The sequence below is a fragment of the Rhineura floridana genome, chromosome 6, assembly GCF_030035675.1.
Source record: "Rhineura floridana isolate rRhiFlo1 chromosome 6, rRhiFlo1.hap2, whole genome shotgun sequence".
NCBI classification, from domain to species: Eukaryota; Metazoa; Chordata; class Lepidosauria; order Squamata; family Rhineuridae; genus Rhineura; species Rhineura floridana.
Window position 1 is genome coordinate 4,416,050 of NC_084485.1, and position 17,221 is coordinate 4,433,270.

Genomic DNA, 17,221 nt, shown 5'->3' on the forward strand with positions numbered 1-17,221 from the left:
TTATGAGAACTCTGACAGAAAAAATCCAACAGGGGTCTGTTTTCTCTCTCTCTCTCTTTTTACACTTTGAACTCTCGATTCTCTCTGACTGATTTGTGTATTGCCGTGAAGACCTAGAGGGTTGTTAAGCAAGCGTTTCTGAGTTCAGGACTGTAAGTTTTGTAAGGTTTTGTTTTGAAATGAGCTTATGGGAAGCATCAGAATGGCATGGGGGTATTTTTAATTTAACATTGCAGAATGGAAAAAATCCATGCTGGCTACAGTATGGCTGTATAATATTATATTACTATTTACTACTAAAACTGGGCTGAGTAAGCCTGACACCTTGCCTGAGCCAGTAGCCAAGAACAACTGGGACACCTAGGGATAAACTGAGGTGGCAGAATATTTATAAAACAATTTTGTATCAAATCCTATGGAATGTAAAGAGTGACAAGTGCTTGCCAAGTCAATGTATTGCCTTTGCACTCGTTGGCCAGAACTTTAATTGCCTTGCAAATTAAACAACCGACATTACCCAACATTAGTAACTTCATTAATTTAGATTAGTGTACTCAAAGTATGACTTGAGTGGGTATCATTGAGATACTTGTTTTAAAAAATGTAAAAGCTGGAGGTTCAGAGATGGGGAACCGGAATGCCCCTAATAGGGTTAAACGTCTGCAGTCTGCCCCCTCAAAACTCCCCAGAGCCACTACAGCATGGAAGCAGGTGAAGTTATTTGACTTTTTAAAAACAGAAACACCCCCTTACTTCTGCCCATAGTAGTCCTCAAAGAATCTCTCCTTCCACTGCTCTGTCCTCTTCTCCTTCTCCATTTCTTGTCTTAGGCGCATCTGCATTTCATGAGTGAACTCCCCTGCAAAGAAACCAACAACATGAAACCCGAGGAAGCATCAAAGTGGATGGAGAAAAGATACCTTGAAGGTCTAACTCTTGAGAATGACTCCTTCAGATTTTCAGAGCTCTTTCCTCTGGACACTGACACACATCAAATCCTAAAGCCCTATATCAGGAGCATTTTTAAAAATTAAAACAGTATATATCCTGCATTTTCCTCTAGAAAATAGTGGTCAAAGGGGCTAACAATAAGTTGATAAAGAACAATTGCAAGATGCTTTGATTTTAGATTGGCTTTTTGGCCTAGGAGGTGAAAGAACTTTGAGCTATGAAGATGATCCAAAATGCTCAAGAGGTGAGAGATACTCCACAGTGAAAATGCAGAGGGATCCCCACACCAAACTGGCCATCACCAATGCCTTATAATCCATCAGAAGCTTCCCACAGATCTTTCAAGCCATCTGACATAATCCAGGAGAAAGTAGAAGGCTTTCAGGGTCTTGCACTCAAATAGGCGTTGATGTTAAAATGGAGAGAATTAGATTTCACTATATCTGTCTACAAGGAGGAAGGCTGGAAATGAAGATGGATGGTGGCACTGGAGAAAGCAGCTAATGTTTTTTTGTAAAGATTGTCTGGAGTCTGTCTTCCCACCAACTGCATAAGTCAAAACAGACAAGACAGCCTAACCAGGAGCTATGAAGTGGAGTGACTTCCCAAACTTACCACCACAAAACAGGCCTCACGCAGCTCAACTCTGTACTGTCTCCTAGGAGTTCTGAAGCTTCTGTGCATAGGTGGTGGCCAGTTACCAAAGAGCTACCAAAATCTCTTTCAAGCAGTGAATCATGCTCCCAAACTGGAATAATGGGCTGAAGTTACAAGAAGCCAGATTTTGGCTGTACTTCAGGAAAAACCTTCTTTGCCAATGGAACCAGTTATCTAGGGAGGTGGTGGGCTCTTGTATGCCTCAAGTGTTACATAGAAGAGGCAGCTGGGCAGGTACCTGTTGGGTATGTGTTACGTTGGATTCCTGCATTGAGCAGGGGTTGGCCTTACAGGCCCCTTCCAACTTGACTATGATTCTATAAGAAGAACCAGGGCACCTACCATCAGCCAGTCTCTCTCTCCAGCTCTGGGCAGCATGGGTGAAGAACTCGTTATTCAGAGCACTCCCACTAAGGCGCATCAGTCCATCCGTCCCAGCCTAAAAGAAAATAAAGCACAGTGGATGGGAAGTGTGCACACCTGTCCCAGAAGAGAGGGCCAGAATTAAGACCTGGCTGCTGGGGATCCATACCTGCCTGTCCACTTCAGGAAGGAGGAGAAGGAGCTGCTGCTGGAAATGTAGGGGCAGCGCACTGAAGGTCCTGGAATTGATCAGCGCTCGCAGGTTTGTGTTGACGAGAATGGAACCAGGCGTCTCAAAGTCTACATCTTCTCCCCTGTTCCTCTTCATTTGCCCTGCAGTTTCCAAACAGCCCCATAAAGCCAGAAATATTTACACAGCCTACACTCTCACTCTCTCACTCACACCCACCCACCCTGGTAGGTGGAAGCCCTTCAAACACAGGTGATTTCAAGCAGGCTTCTAGAAATCCACACAGCCAGTAGCAGGAGCAGATAGAGGCAACTGGGCCTTTCAAAAGCAACCATCACCTAAATACCAAGCATAACAGCATCATTCCGAAAGCAGTTGGAGCACATCTAGAGAGATGTGCGGATGAGCCACTCATAAGCTCCTCTGCAGAGCATAGCAGCTACCCTCAAGCAAAATGACAGGCAGAGTGAAAGAGAGCAAGAAAGCACTAGCATGGGGCTGGTTGCTTCTGGCAGCTAATGCCTCCCCATCCTATACTTCTGGAGACAGCTGTGTCATCTACCCCCAGACCTTTAAGAAAGCACCACCAACTCATGCTAAGGGGACCATGCATGCTTTATGAATGGCTTTTATTGCTAAAGTTATATGGATAGAGGAAAATGTGCAGCCTATCATTTCATCCCCAATCAAATTATTAAATGAAGATTCTAACAGAAACTTTAAATATATTCTTGCACAAGCACAGCACCAACTCTCTTCATTCCTGCTCTTTGAGGATTTACACAGAATTTATTTACTCACAGGAGTATAGAGAAAGGTGAAAATTATGTAATACTCCACTGTTCTGCTCATAGAGCACCAAGGGTAGTTTACATAAGAAAAAGCAATGTAATTAACAAAAAAACTCATCAATTACAAAAATATAAATTTAACACAATTAAAGCAGCAAATTAAAAAATCAGTTTAAGATAGCGGCAGAACTACATATTAAAAGCCTATTGAAAAAAACATGTTTTCTGTTTCTGTCTAAAAGACAGCAAAGAACAGCAAGTTGCAGGAAGCCAGTTTTCGACTGAACATCAGGAAAAACTTCCTAACTGTTAGAGCCATACCACAATGGAACCAATGACCTAGAGAGGTAGTGGGCTCTCCAACACTGGAGGCATTCAAGAGGCAGCTGGACAGCCATCAGTCGGGAATGCTTTGATTTGGATTCCTGCATTGAGCAGGGGGTTGGCCTTATAGGCCCCTTCCAACTCTACTATTCTATGATTCTAAGAAGGAGCCTAACGGTCCACTGATAGGGTATTTCAGAAGGGCACAGTTACTACCGAGAAGGCCCTGCCTCTCATGTTCCATCTAACTTGGTTCACGGTGATAGCATAGAGAGCAGGGCTTCCAAAACCGACCTTAAAGTTTGGACATGCCTACAAAAGCCTGGTCTCCTTCTATTTGAAAGTGAGAAGTCTCGACACGGACACCAGAGTACACCTACCACTTGTGGGTTTCCGGAATCCTCGGAGCAGCTGAGGAGCGTCTCTGGCAATTTCTGTCCTGCTGCGTAAAGCAGTGCTGCACAGGGCTGAGGAGCTGCTACTGCTGCTCTCACCACCACCTTGTCTCCCTGTGGATGCTGAAGCACACACACCTGTGAGCTGGGAGCACCCCCCTTCACAACATTAACCACTCCCTGTATTCCCCCATGCACCTCTGCATTATTGAACACAACCTTCTAACAAAGTAAACAGGAACGGTCAGGTTAGGTCAAGGGCATGGACAGGTGAGCAAACTCCATACTACAGAAACCCAAATGTTAGCATAACGTACCCAGTTTGCATAATTTATTCTGACTCCCATTATCTTGGTTTCTGTGGGCCGTGGAGATGGGAAGCAAGAAGAGGCACAGAAAGCAACAGACAGCTGAACCGGGCAGAGCAACCCCACCCAGTCCTCTCTGGCTGCAAAGCCTCCTTTTCTCATTACCATTATGCATAGTAACCATAACTTCCCTTCCAGTCTGTCTTTTAGATTCTAAGCTTGCTGGAAGGGCCTCTCTTATTTTTTTGGTCCAGCACCTAGTGTAAGCACTATGATAAAGGATTAAGATGATTTGATGTTATTTTAGACAGAAATGTCTCTCACTTATCCTTGCAACAATGCTATAAAGGCAGATGAAGGTGAAAGATTTTAAACTGCTCAAAACTTTTTTCTGCCATCTCATTTTTGTGGATTTTGCAGGTTTTTTTGGAAAATTTAGTAAAAATTATCTAAAAAAAGATTATCCTAAGAACATGTTATGAGTAAGGATTTGAACAAGGCTCTTCCATGTTGCGGCCCTACAAACAATCCACAACTGAAGTGGCTAGGTGGTGGTGGTGGTTGCTGTGGCTATTGTTTTTATTCCGTTAGGGATGGACCTCCCAGCCTTGGAGACACGACTCCCAGGAAGCTACGTTCTGGACAAGTTACAGTAAACAGCACAAAGCTCCCTGGCAGATGTAAGAAGGACCAAAGAAATCTCTATTGCAGATGGTCCTCAGAAGCACTTGTACGGGGGCTGAGGCGGCCATGCAGTAATGTTAAGTCACAGAAGCGGGGCGGAGGGGGGGCAAGGGAGTTGGTTCACCTGAAGACGTTTCCATATGAGCACCGTTTACTTTCAGAGGAGTCAGAACTACACGAGGAAGCATCACACCTGTCTTTTTCTTCTGTTTGCTTGCCTGTGTTCCAGAGAAAACCAAAACAGAGAGACAGCGTTGGTGGGGAAATGTCAATGCAGGTTAAAGGGACAAGCAGCCTCCCCTTCTTGGCAAAAAGCCAAATGCTTTGATGTCCGTCACTTAGCAAGCTTATTCGTAATAGTAGATGCCAACTCAGCAGGGGGATAACACCGTTCCTTTTCCGGAACTGGTCATAATATTCTGATTTATAATGACAAGCGGCTTGTGCAGGGATCCACAACTGCACTCGCCAGGTTGCCCATGGTAACCATGTTTTCTGATCTGCCGCATGCAGAATGCTGGAATCTCCTCACTGTAGTTGTGCTGAGCTTTAGCAATACTTGGAAAGCTGTAAGATGAGTTGCTTTTGAAGTGGTTCCAACTGCTGTTCCCCCCGCACAGGCTCAAAAATCTAGGGGACAGACTGTAAAAACCAATACAAAAAGATACAGGCATAACCCCATCTCTCTCAGCGAGCAGTCGTATCTCCAGTGTGGCATACTGGCAACCACACATTTTGGATGGTTACAAAGACTAGCCAAATTGTGTGGACCTGAGCATGTTACATCAAATCTCTATCTATGGAAGAAAGCACAAAATGAGGAAGTACGCTGGCCAAGTAACAGAACTGCTACCAAATAATAGTGATAAAAAGGGGTTTCACTGTAGCAGATAACAGAGCAAACTTCAATAATGGCAGAGAAGCCCAATACTATTTCACATTTTATAAACAAGTCATAATGTCTATAATTTAGGAAGTATCAGTACTAGTCTACTCCAATGATCAGTTCTCACTTGGAATACTGTTCTGGATGCCATGATTCCATAAGCTCTTACACAAAGCTTCCCCCCCCCCCCAAAGGAATCAGAGACTGACCTTATCGGCCTCTCCACTGCCACCTGACTCTGTCCTTCCCCACTATATACCTGGCACATCCTGACCTCCCAATTTGACCTTGTCCATCTAATGCAGGTTATAGATTACCATGCCACATCTGGTGCGCATCTATGTTAAGAAGGCATGCCTGTGTGCACCTGTGCCACATGAATGGCCAAAGGTCTAAAAGGCAAGCCATTTAGGGAAAAGGTCAAGGATTTCTGCATGCTTAATGTTGGCAAGGGAACTGATTAGCCCAGGGGGGAGGTGGGCTCTCCATTGCTGAAGGTTTCCAAGTAGAGGCTGCAGAGCCACCGGTTGGAGATGCTGTACGTCTGGGTTCCCTGCATCAAGCAGGGGGAAGGGGCGGTGGGCCACAAGATGGCCTCTAAGGACCCCCTCCAACTGCACAGTTCTAAGATGTATTAATAGCACAGTTATCTGCACTACTCACTGAGGATAACACAAACAGAATATGCATGTATTATTTATATTCAAGGCTAGACCCAAAAAAGTCATGAGGCAAGCCAGAGAACCACTGCTGGTTAAGCTCTAGGATAGTTTATCTGAGTAAACTACACTGGAGTGGAATTCCCTGATCACCTCAACTCTGCTGGTTCACCCCAAGACGCACCTGCATATAGATGAGGCTTCGAACACATGAGCAGACAGATGAAAATTGTGAAGGCGCCATCGTGCAGATCACTTGCACAATGTGGACTTCCTGTTGTGTTTCATCTCCATACCCCAAAGAGCTCAGTGGTGCTCCCGTATGAATTACAGAGTGCCTGAAGGAGCTGATTCATGAGGTCTTTCTAGGCAGCAATCGTAGACCAGATGCCAAATTCTGCATTGCTGCTATGCAAATATCCAGTCAACTAGCAAAACAACACTTCCACCTGCTCAGCATCAGCCCATCCAAAAATCTTTTAAAGGCCCTCTGTCCCAATTCTATCTGTGACCCACATAAGATGATCCTGGCTGCTGGATCATGTCACTGGTCCATCCTGTTCTCACAGTGGTCAATGAGATGCCTCTTATGGGAAGCCCGCAAGCAGGACCTGAGCACAACAGCCCTCTCCCCTCCTGCAGTTCCCAGCAACGGGTATTCAGAACCATACTGCCTCCAACAGTGGAAGGAGAGCATAGCCATTGTGGCTAGTAGCCATTAAAGGTAAGTCTTTTTAGGAGAGTTAAGAATTGCAAAGGTAGATCAGTCAGCCTCTGAAGCTGCAGGTTTCTCCTTCTACTCCACCAGGGCTCTGCTAAGCCCTCCTTTTACTTTTACTCCATATTTTCCTTAAGAGATTTATATACCCTTTCCGATGCATTCACCCTTACCGCACTCCCCACAAGCTCCCAGCCAAAGGCCCTCCCTACCTGCGAGGCTGCTCTATGGCACTCCCGAACAGCAGGCACACTCTTGCTCTGAGTCTCAGTGGAACAAGAAGCACTTGAGGAAGTATCATCTAGAGATACTGGAAAGAAAAAATAATCAACATCCATGAAAGAAAGCAGCAGCTCAAGACTGGCTAATTGCCTGCCCTGGGTTTTTATTTATTTATTTATTTATTTATTTTCATTTCTAGACCGCCCATAGCTAATAGCTCTCTGGGCGGTGTACAAAACGAGATTAAAATACAATATAGAATAAAATCAGTAACAGAAAGGAACACATTAATGGATGGGGTTGCACTCCCTCTGAGGGAGGGGGTATGCGATTTGGAGGTACTTCTGGATCCAGCTCTGTCACTGGAGGCCAAGGCAGCCTTGATGGCTAGGAGTACTTTTTACCAGTTTCAGCTGGTATGACCGCTGCAAGCTGTTCCTGGACTGGGCCAGCTTAATCACAGTAGTCCAAGCATTACTTCCCATGTGTCTGGACACTTTAGCTAGTGCAGAATACTGCAGCATGACTGCTAGCAGGAGTGAGATGCTGGCGGTGTGTTACACTTCTGCTTAGAGATCTGCACTGCCTGCCAATTTGTTACCAGGCCAATTCAAGGTGTTATTAGTATGTGAAGGCCTTAACAGCTTGGGACCAGTTTACTTGAAGGATTGCCTTACCTGATATATGCCCACTTCCATCTGCAGAACTGGCACTTTTACAAGTTCCACATAATGGTCATTCTGCACTTGTAAGGAATCAATACTTTAGTGTGGAAGCACCTATACTCTAGAACTCCCTACCCATTGAGATTAGGCTGGCACCTCCAGTATAATGTTTTCAGCGCCTGCTAAAAAACCTTTTTGCTTCGTCAAGTCTAGCCACATATGCAATGCTGGCATATATTTTAATATATAACTATTTTATAATCTGCATTTTTAACTGCTGATCTTATTTACATTTTAGGTCAATGTTTTTAACCTCTAATTCTTATCAGTAATTTTAATGTATATTTTATGTAAACCACTAAGAGGCTTTTATGACTAAGCGGTATACAAATTCTGTCAAATAAATAAAGATCTGGGCAGGCAGACACTTGCCATCATGATCGCCGCTCGTGGGGCTGGCTTCATTGGAGCTGCTGCTTTCCCCATCCTCCAGCTCCTCTCCTTCAGGCGCAGACAAGTTCCGAGACCACTGAACAGCATCTTTCTAGAAGAACCAATCAAAACTCTCATTAATATTTCCTCAGAAGCAAAAGTGGTAAATCACAAGGATACTACTGAAGCCAAGTCCAATATTTAGTTAAATGGGCTAACACACACATTACTCTTGATCCATCCACTCTGATGAGAAGTGCTACCTTAAGCACTAGTTTTTAGAAGAAAACAGGCTATGTGTCAGACTAATGCTCAAATGCTACAAAATCATCTGAGAGCTATGCAAGGTGAATAGCAGGTTAGAAAAATTCACTGAAGTGAGACTCTGGGTCCAGCCTGCAAGAAATTCTAGACCTCAAGCCCTATCACGTGCCAGGTATTCATACAACATTTGCCAGCCAGCTAAACCTTTGCCAAATCTCTGGGCAAGAGGAAGAGCAGTTTGGTCTTCTTACCTTGAGAGTGAAAAGGCTGATGCGCCCAGGGAGTTTGTAGAAAAGTCCATCGCAACTCCTTGAATTGGAGTGAAGCATGGCATTCAGGCAGGCCAATGGGGATGTGCCACTGAAAGAAAGAAATATGTTAACTGGATCTGCCACCTCAGACACACATTGATTTCTAGTTAATAGGAAAGTTATGGAAACTCTGGTACTCCAACTATCCCAACACAGCACTGCATGATACACACAGCAATGTTGACAAGACACTTTCAGACTGACTTGATACAACATAAAGACCCCACCCTCTTAATCAATCTCCCTACTCAAAACAATCACTACCAAACCAAGTACCTCAGTACTTGCAGAGTCACTGTGTTTTCTTTCATGAGCTGTCAAGGTGTGCTAATGTAATCTCAAATTATATTCTGGACAAATAATTTTCAATTGTCTAGTGAAGGCTATTTTTACAAGACGGATTCTAAAATACTGTTTTAAACAGGTGACAGTGAAGGGCAGAAAGATTTTCACTATAGGCCACCTCTCCCCGTCCCTATATATTGCCCAGACTGCTGTTGGGAAGAAGCGAGCGCCCTCTGTTTGCAGGGGGACAAGCATGCAAACTATACAATTGTGTTTCATGGGTTTCTCCTAGAAACTGCTACCGGTTTTGCTTATATGCTGGCTCCTGACTCAAACTGGAAAGCCCAAGCCACATCCTTGATTCCACATGTGAGAACAGAAGAGATGTTCTAAATCTTAAAAAACAGAACTGAAAGCTCTTCTAAGATCTGTTTTTCACTTTCAGAAATAAAATCCTCAAGATGTTTTGAGTTTTAACTTATCAAGAAAGGAATCAGGCCTGAAACAATTCTTGGCTTCACATTCAAGACAATGATCTTTGCTCGGTAACATAGTAGGAAATCCCACCTATATCTTTTACTAGTTATAGGACGCTCCTCCACTCTCCAAATCCAAAAGAAATGACAAACACACACAGTCACTGAAGTACCAATATTCATGCTAATCTCTGTCCCTAATACCTTTCAATGGCATTTCTTCATTCAGATAAAATTAGCCAGGACCAATATATCTAAAATTAGGGTATACAGCTATGAAGTAATACCTGATAACCAGAAGAATCTATCACTCTACAATTCATTTATTTCTGTAATTGAAGCTCCTTAAATAATGTAACCACCAACAGCATAAAGCAAGATAGATCTGCACAGGCTAAACTGCTAGAACAAACAGAAAAAAACCCAACTGCTGCAGGAGCTCTTCTGCTGAGTATAATTTAAAGATCAGCAACATACCAATTTGCCTTACGTGTTTTAAAAGGACAGACAGTATGAGTTCTGCTTTTTATACACGATGACATTAGAAATATAACCTCAACAATCCACCCCCAAATTCTCTCAGGAGCTCCTCCCCCCAAAAGATAGAGAGGAAACTGCTACTCCTTTCATGCTCTTTCCTGTTCCACTGCTCCTAGAAGACAGGGAGGGAAGGCTGCAATTACCTGCCCCTCTTTTCCCTCCTAGACTCTCTCTACCAGGAAAAGAAAGACAGATAGGAGAGCCACAAGCCAGACCAAGGCTGCCTGGGTCTGCATTTCAATGTCTCTCCCTCTGGCAGGGAACGAGGTGAGCAAACACAGGCAAGGAGCACCTGGTGCCTGGAAGAGATTCTTAGTTACCACAGGTGACCAGGAAAATGGCTTTCCACAAACAGAACGTAAACTGATGGAAGTGTTATAATTTGATCTTTTATTTCAGAATGCTAAAGGAAAGAAAATGAAAATATAGGCTAGCCTCTTTGGAATCACAGCACAAAACTGCACTGGCTTAATGAACATGCTATAAATGGATGAAATGTATTTCTCTGAGCCCCCTTTTACAGAGCAACATTCATAGAAAATACATAGCAAGGAAACAGAACTCTCGGGGGGGGGGACAGTTTGAAAAGGTGCCAAACCTTCAAAACAAGAGTCAGTAAAATTATTTGAACCAATAGAGAAACACTACTTTCTACCATTTCTAAAGAATAAACAGCACAATTAGTACTCATACAGCTGTGATCTGTACAACAACCAGACTGGCAAAAAAAAAAAAAAAAAAAAACCTAGCCAGAGGAAACATTCATTTTAAATTTCTGAACACAATTGTTGTTTTGCAGAGGCCCCATCTTCATTTACCTTCTGTGGACACGCAGTGGTTCCATAGCAATGCCGGTTACGTGTGGAGAGGAAACAGCGTATAAAAAGAAGTGGGAAAACAGAGTGAAATAAACACAAAATAGTCAAGCTTCAGGTGGCAGATAAGCCATTTAGGACAGAAGACAGTAAGTGTGTGCAGACAGCTTGGGACATTTTACTTATGAAGCCCAAATCAAAGTCCCTCTCTGATCTGCAAATAACTTTCTACAGAATAAAATGCAAATAGAGACTAGAGATATATCTAATCAAGTCTACATTTTTGTTTCCTGAATTTAGGCTCCTGTCTCACTTAAAGGTGTTGAAAAATGCAGGATTAAATTCTGAACTTTTTTTTGCAGAGTCTTAAAACCAACAGCCTCAGCCCAAAATACAGCCTCAGAGCATACCAAATAGTACATTCCAGCATTTGTTGCAGCTATGTTGTTTACAGAGTCCTCTTCAAATGAATCTGCCCCACATCTGTTAACAGACTGTCAGAACAAAGCCTACACTTATTTGTAGTCTACTGAACATGTGCAGATCAGGACAGGACCTGCCATTATAATCCCCCTTCCCTGCACATGCTCTGTTTCCCCAGATTTGCTATCTGAAAAGGGGCTCTGAGGACTCACATATTCATCCTGGTTCAACAGTAACAGATTCCTGCATGTGACCCTGAAGGAGTGACTCCTTGGAGCTACAGGGTTCCAACAAATTCTGGCTTGGATTGGAACTTTTTTTTGGGGGGGGGGGCACTGTTGAACATACCCAGCCTCTCCAGCACACAGAGAATTCAGAGTGAGGTCAGACTCTTACTTTCTACCAGAATTAGAAGGAAATAAGAAATACCGTGAACTTCTCTCTATAGTTCTGATCTTCCCTTATGCCTGGCTTAAAGCAATGGTCACTTTGCACCAGACATGGGAAGTCAAAAGCTGTGAGATACTTGTGCTGCTTCTGCACAGCTCAAGCTTCTGACTTTCTATGTGAAGTGCAATGTGACACCTGCCTTATACCAGACATGAGGGACGATCAGAACTGTTGAGACTCATGCTATTCCTCCAAACCCTGATGCAACGTCCAAATACCCCCCTCCCCCACATTCTCTGTGAGTGCCAAAAGGTGGGGCGGGGGTGTATGTCGGCGTCTTAAATCTGGCACGAACTGCAAGACTTCTCCACCCACCAAGCTAAGAACATAGAACCCTGCTGAATCAGACCAATGGAACTTCTAGTCCACAGTGGCCAGGCAGACATCCCAATGGGTAGCAAGCCGGACCTGAGTACAACAGCACTCTCCTCTCCTGCAGTTTCCATGATGAAAGAATTCAAGGGAGGTGAGAAGATCTTTCACTTCATGTTGGGAGTCTAAGGGAGGGGTAGGTTTAGCCAAAGTCAAATGCAAACTATTCCTGTAGTAAATATATAGCTTGACTCAACAATAACATTCACACGGATAAATGTAGACACTCAGGTTTTTACTTTGCTTGCCCCTGGGTGTGTGTGATGCTATCCCATAATCCCTTGGAAAAGGGCTCACATGGTGAACACAAGGAGCAATGTTCATACAATCTAACAAATATGCCAATGGACAAAACTAGTAAGACTGACCAAACTACAAGAACTCTCTGACAATTTCACAACAGTGTGACATAGCAAACTCCATCTGTTTTAAACATTGCATTTAGCCTTGTCAAATGCACCAGCTTATCATGACAGGGACACTTACTGTGGTAACTGCTTTGTTAGAAAATTTGTTTAAATGCTTGCACAACTCAGCCTATGCACTGCTTGGGATTAAGCACAGCATACTAACACCCTGAAATGACACATGTTCCAATCATAACCTCATCCACAATGAAGGCATGGCTGTAGCTGGCAATCAGGATTTTAAATAAAAGCACCACAACTCTAACCAAGGGCACAGTTCTTTGTCCAAGTGGTCCAGGAAATCTTGCAATTGTAGCTAAAGGACCACATATGATACATTTTCAGGACAAATGCAGGTTTTTAGAGGAAACAAAGAAGTCAACTTCATCCCACCCCACACTTTGACTTAGACAGGAAGATCACTACCAACCTCATTTCTTTTAGGCCCTCTGTTTCTATGACCTGCAAAATCTGTTTTGGGGTCATGGGTCCATCAGAGTAGTTTTCCAGCACCTGAAAAGATAAGAAATATTCCAGGTTTTAGTATGAAAACCCATGCCTAAGATATTCAAACAGAAAACAAAGGGTAAGAATCTGGCTTAAGTCTTTTTACAATGCTCCCAGATATTCAGGCCACAACAGCCCAAGTGCAAGCCTATGCCTATTCAAAATGAAAACAGTGGCTTGGCAAACTCTTTCATTGTCTAAAGGCCAAGCTAGAAAAGAAATGGGGAGATCCATGGGACTGTATCCCCAGACCTTTTTGTAAAAGCACTCATGAGGGGTGGGGGGAGGAACTGGGCCATTTATCTATTCCCCCTTGCACCTTTCTCCAATATAAATTGCTTCCCTGTAGGATCCTATGTGCTCTACTTGCCCAATCATCCACCCTGGCCCTAAAACCATGGTTGATTGTACACTGGGGGAACAGGTTTATCTTGGTGCAATAATCCAGACTATGAAACCGTCAATGTCTCCTACTGAAACAACTGACTCCCCAACAGGCAACCATGGACTATGAATCATGGACATGAAAGGGTGCACTTTTCTTTTGGTGCCTTCATTTTTCTTAACATGTATGCAACGTAAGAAGGTGTACATTACTGATTTGCCATATCTTTTAAAAGTTATTGACATCAATGACTAATAGCCACAAGACACTGTGAGGGCAAGATTTTCAGACATGGGCAGGATAATTCCCCAATTCTGACAGCAGCAACAGTAAGCCCTAGTTTAAAGGATATAAGCCCTTCAATTTGAGTCAGGAGTCAACTTGTAAAGCTTTTCTTGAGAGAGGTATTTGGTTTTTCTTAGTATCTACTTTCAAAGATGCTGAAACCAGCCACTGCTGAGTGAAGGACCTAGTTTTTATCAAACATGATGACTTTTCTTCTTAATAAAAGCATGAACTGCCTTCAAGTCAATTTTGACTTATGGCGACCCCATGAATAGGGTTTTCGTGGTAAGGGATATTCAGAGGTGGTTTAGCATTGCCTCCCTCTGAGGCTGAAAGGCAGTGATTAGCCTGAGGTCACCCAGTGAACTTCGTGGCTGTGCAGAGATTCGAACCCTGGTCTTCCAGGTTGTAGTCCAGCACTCTAACCACTATGCTACACTGGTCTATATACACCATATACACATAGATTGTTATGTTATCCAAGCAAGGTTATGGGAAAACAGATGACTGTTTGGATATTCTGTAGGTTAACTGCACATATTATCGTAATACACTCCACAGTGTGAACCTACAGCTCTTACTTCAGGACTTTCAATACTTTAGAAAACAGAGAGTGCTGAAATAAATAGTTTTAGGTCCATAACTTTCAGTCTCACTAAAATGACATGTTGATAACTCTAAATGTTGCGTGTACCCATGCATATGAGAACATCTAGAAAGGAATTGCTGCAAAGCTATGCCAGGGAGTAATGGCTGCAGGCCCATTTGAAGAAGTGAAGCAACATCAATGGGGTGTCTCTGCTGGAAAGGAACACTAACCATTGGTCACTAACCATCAGCGGATCCCCACCTCTGAAAAGAAAGAAAAGCTCAACTGGAATCAAGCATCCTGCTGTCACGCTGCAACCAAGAATCTTCCTACACTTCCCATGCGAGGTAAAAACAAATTATAGCCAGTCTTTAGCCCTGCAACCTGCAGAAACTGATACACTCAATAACTATGTATTTAGCTTGGCTACAGACTAGGAACTAGAAGCTATGAAGTACACGGCTAAATGTAATGCAAGCTCCCAGAGAATCTGAATAAGTGATCTAAAACAAGGTGCTGAGCTACATGGCACTGGGGCAAGCCATTCTAATTCTGTGCAAAGACAACTGCTAACACAGTCTTAAGTGATCCAGTCTCCTTAAAGCATAAAGAGAGACTCCAGGGCAGTTTTCAGGGCGCTGCCCGGATATGCGCTGATCTTGGCATCACAGCATTTGTCTTCATCTGGGTCCTGTGTCATACAATGACACACAAAATGTTTTCCATCTTGAGTTATGGTGAAATGCTCAACTACAGCTGACTTCATGGGAAGCTTCTTTGACATTTTGAATTTGTATTTTAAAAAATTTGTCAATCAAAATTTATTTTGAAGCTGGAGTTGCATTTCTACCGACTCTGACTCCACCCAAAATTGCTTCTGACTCCGACTCCACGACTCAGACTCCACAGCCCTGGTTTTCAGAAGAGCTAGTCTTCCTTACTGAAAAAACGAAACTACATCCTGATGAAAGGGTTGAGCAAGACACTTGGACACCTTTGACACAAATCACACTAAGAACATTAACCCAGGAAGAAATGTAGCTGGCAGTCACACATCTATGGATCATAAGTCAGCTTTCTAAAAGTTACACATGGGATTAAGCAGAACATAAGGACCTGAGAATGTGGGGGAGGGGCATGAATACATAAACATCAAAGAGAAGTATGTTTTCAGGCGACACACTTTTTGCAAAAAGAAAATGTGTTGTACCTAAACTGTAATGATTTCTACTTTCGGCAATGTTACAAGTACTGCACACCATGCCTATAACCATGTGAATAAGTTCTCTGGATGTCTGCTACAGTCAACATTCATAAAAAGCACAGGAAACAATCCACAAGACTCTTTACTGAATATGAATGCTCAACAGAAGGGCTTGGCAGATTGCTCCCTGCAGTTCACTACAGCACAGTTCACATCTGAAAGGTCAAACCCTGCAAAGGAAAAAACCATTTTAGAAGTAATTTTTACTAAAGCATATATGAGTGAATATTCTATGGGATTTCATTTCTCAATATCAGATCTCATATCAATATGGCACCAGCCCTCCTGTTACCTTATCAGAGCACATGTTATTATCACCACAAAAGAACATTCAGAAGCAGTTCTTTGATCAATGCACAAGAATTTCAAAACAGAGCAAAACGCTGGAGATACTCTCAATTTATGCTGACCCAAACACCATGGGATCCTAGGCTCCTCCTCCTCCAATTAGTTTGCTACCAAAATTAGCAGCTTGACCTTGGTATGTGTTGATTATCATTCCAACTGTATTTAAATGACTTTCCTTAGAATTATTTATTTATTTATTGGCCAGTTAGTTAGTTAATCAATTAATTAATTTTATATCCCACCCTTCCTCCCAGTAGGAGAATTAACAGGCCAGGGGACACTAAGAAGGTAACATTTCAAAAATTATTCTTAGAGATGCACAAAGCTGAGCCTTAAAGATCTGTTTTGATTGGATTTATAGTCTGCTTGAGAAGCAACCCACCAACCAGGTGTGGGGACAGAAAGCCTAAGTAGATAATCCAACCAGAGGGTAAGCCGGCAACAAATCAGAAACAGAAAGGTAATAATGCAGACCAAGGAGCAGTAAGCCTTCTCCACAAAGAGAGCTGCTGTGTCATTAAAAGGGCCACAAAATCTGGGTAAGATGAGCAAGAGGGCCTCCTGGTATCACCTGAAAGCTTTTTGCACACTGTTTGGTTTAAGTAAAGGTTAAACAGCAACAACAACATATGCCAGGTGTCTAAGCAAAGTGTATGACCCACAAAGATTAGCATTCCTGTAAAAGTGCAGATGGAAGCATCTCAATGAAGGAGCCTGCCTTGCTGTTCATTATCACTTGCTACACCTGAAGAAGGAACAGTAAGAGACTCTAATTCAAAATACTATAAGCTGACAACCCAGCTTACCTGAATTCTCCTAGTTCAGTCATATCAGTACCTCTGTCAAATACAATCCTAAAATAATTTTCATTTACATAGATGATTTTAAATGTTGCCCTATCCATTTAGCTCAGAATGTGTTATCAACTTTTAAAAATAACAGCACTGAAATATTCTCTGCAAAAGCTTTTAGACTGGTTCTGAAACATGCTAAACTTAAAAACAAAACCCAGAAGGAAGGGCTTTATTACTATGGAGCAGCCACCAAGAAATCCAAAACCATCAGTGACACAGAAAACTGATAATTGCCCTCACTTGTTGCTGGCTGATATTTAGTGGTCTGGTGCTCAACTCAGATTTCAATCTATTTAACAGGTGACACACACAACTCAGAGATGGTAGCTGTTATAGAATAAGAAAGCTAGGCACCCATGGTTGAGTTGCAATTTGAACCCAGGCCTCTCCAGTCCAGTCCC

General features: G+C 42.9%; 1 protein-coding gene across 3 annotated transcripts in view; it reads right to left on the reverse strand.

Annotated features, from left to right (window-relative positions):
* ASXL1 (ASXL transcriptional regulator 1) overlaps window positions 1–17,221 on the reverse strand; it is a 35,870-nt gene that overhangs the window by 8,341 nt on the left and 10,308 nt on the right. For 2 of the 3 annotated variants that reach the window (XM_061630794.1, XM_061630795.1), the window contains exons 2-10: window positions 13,019–13,101; window positions 8,761–8,869; window positions 8,246–8,357; window positions 7,139–7,236; window positions 4,788–4,881; window positions 3,657–3,794; window positions 2,141–2,304; window positions 1,951–2,047; window positions 754–859 (exon numbers count right to left, since the gene is read on the reverse strand). In XM_061630794.1, coding sequence (XP_061486778.1) covers window positions 754–859; window positions 1,951–2,047; window positions 2,141–2,304; window positions 3,657–3,794; window positions 4,788–4,881; window positions 7,139–7,236; window positions 8,246–8,357; window positions 8,761–8,869; window positions 13,019–13,101 — 1,001 coding nt within the window. Of the gene's footprint in view, window positions 1–753; window positions 860–1,950; window positions 2,048–2,140; window positions 2,305–3,656; window positions 3,795–4,787; window positions 4,882–7,138; window positions 7,237–8,245; window positions 8,358–8,760; window positions 8,870–13,018; window positions 13,102–15,564; window positions 15,789–17,221 lie in introns of all 3 variants that reach the window. The other variant, XM_061630797.1, reaches the window with a different exon arrangement.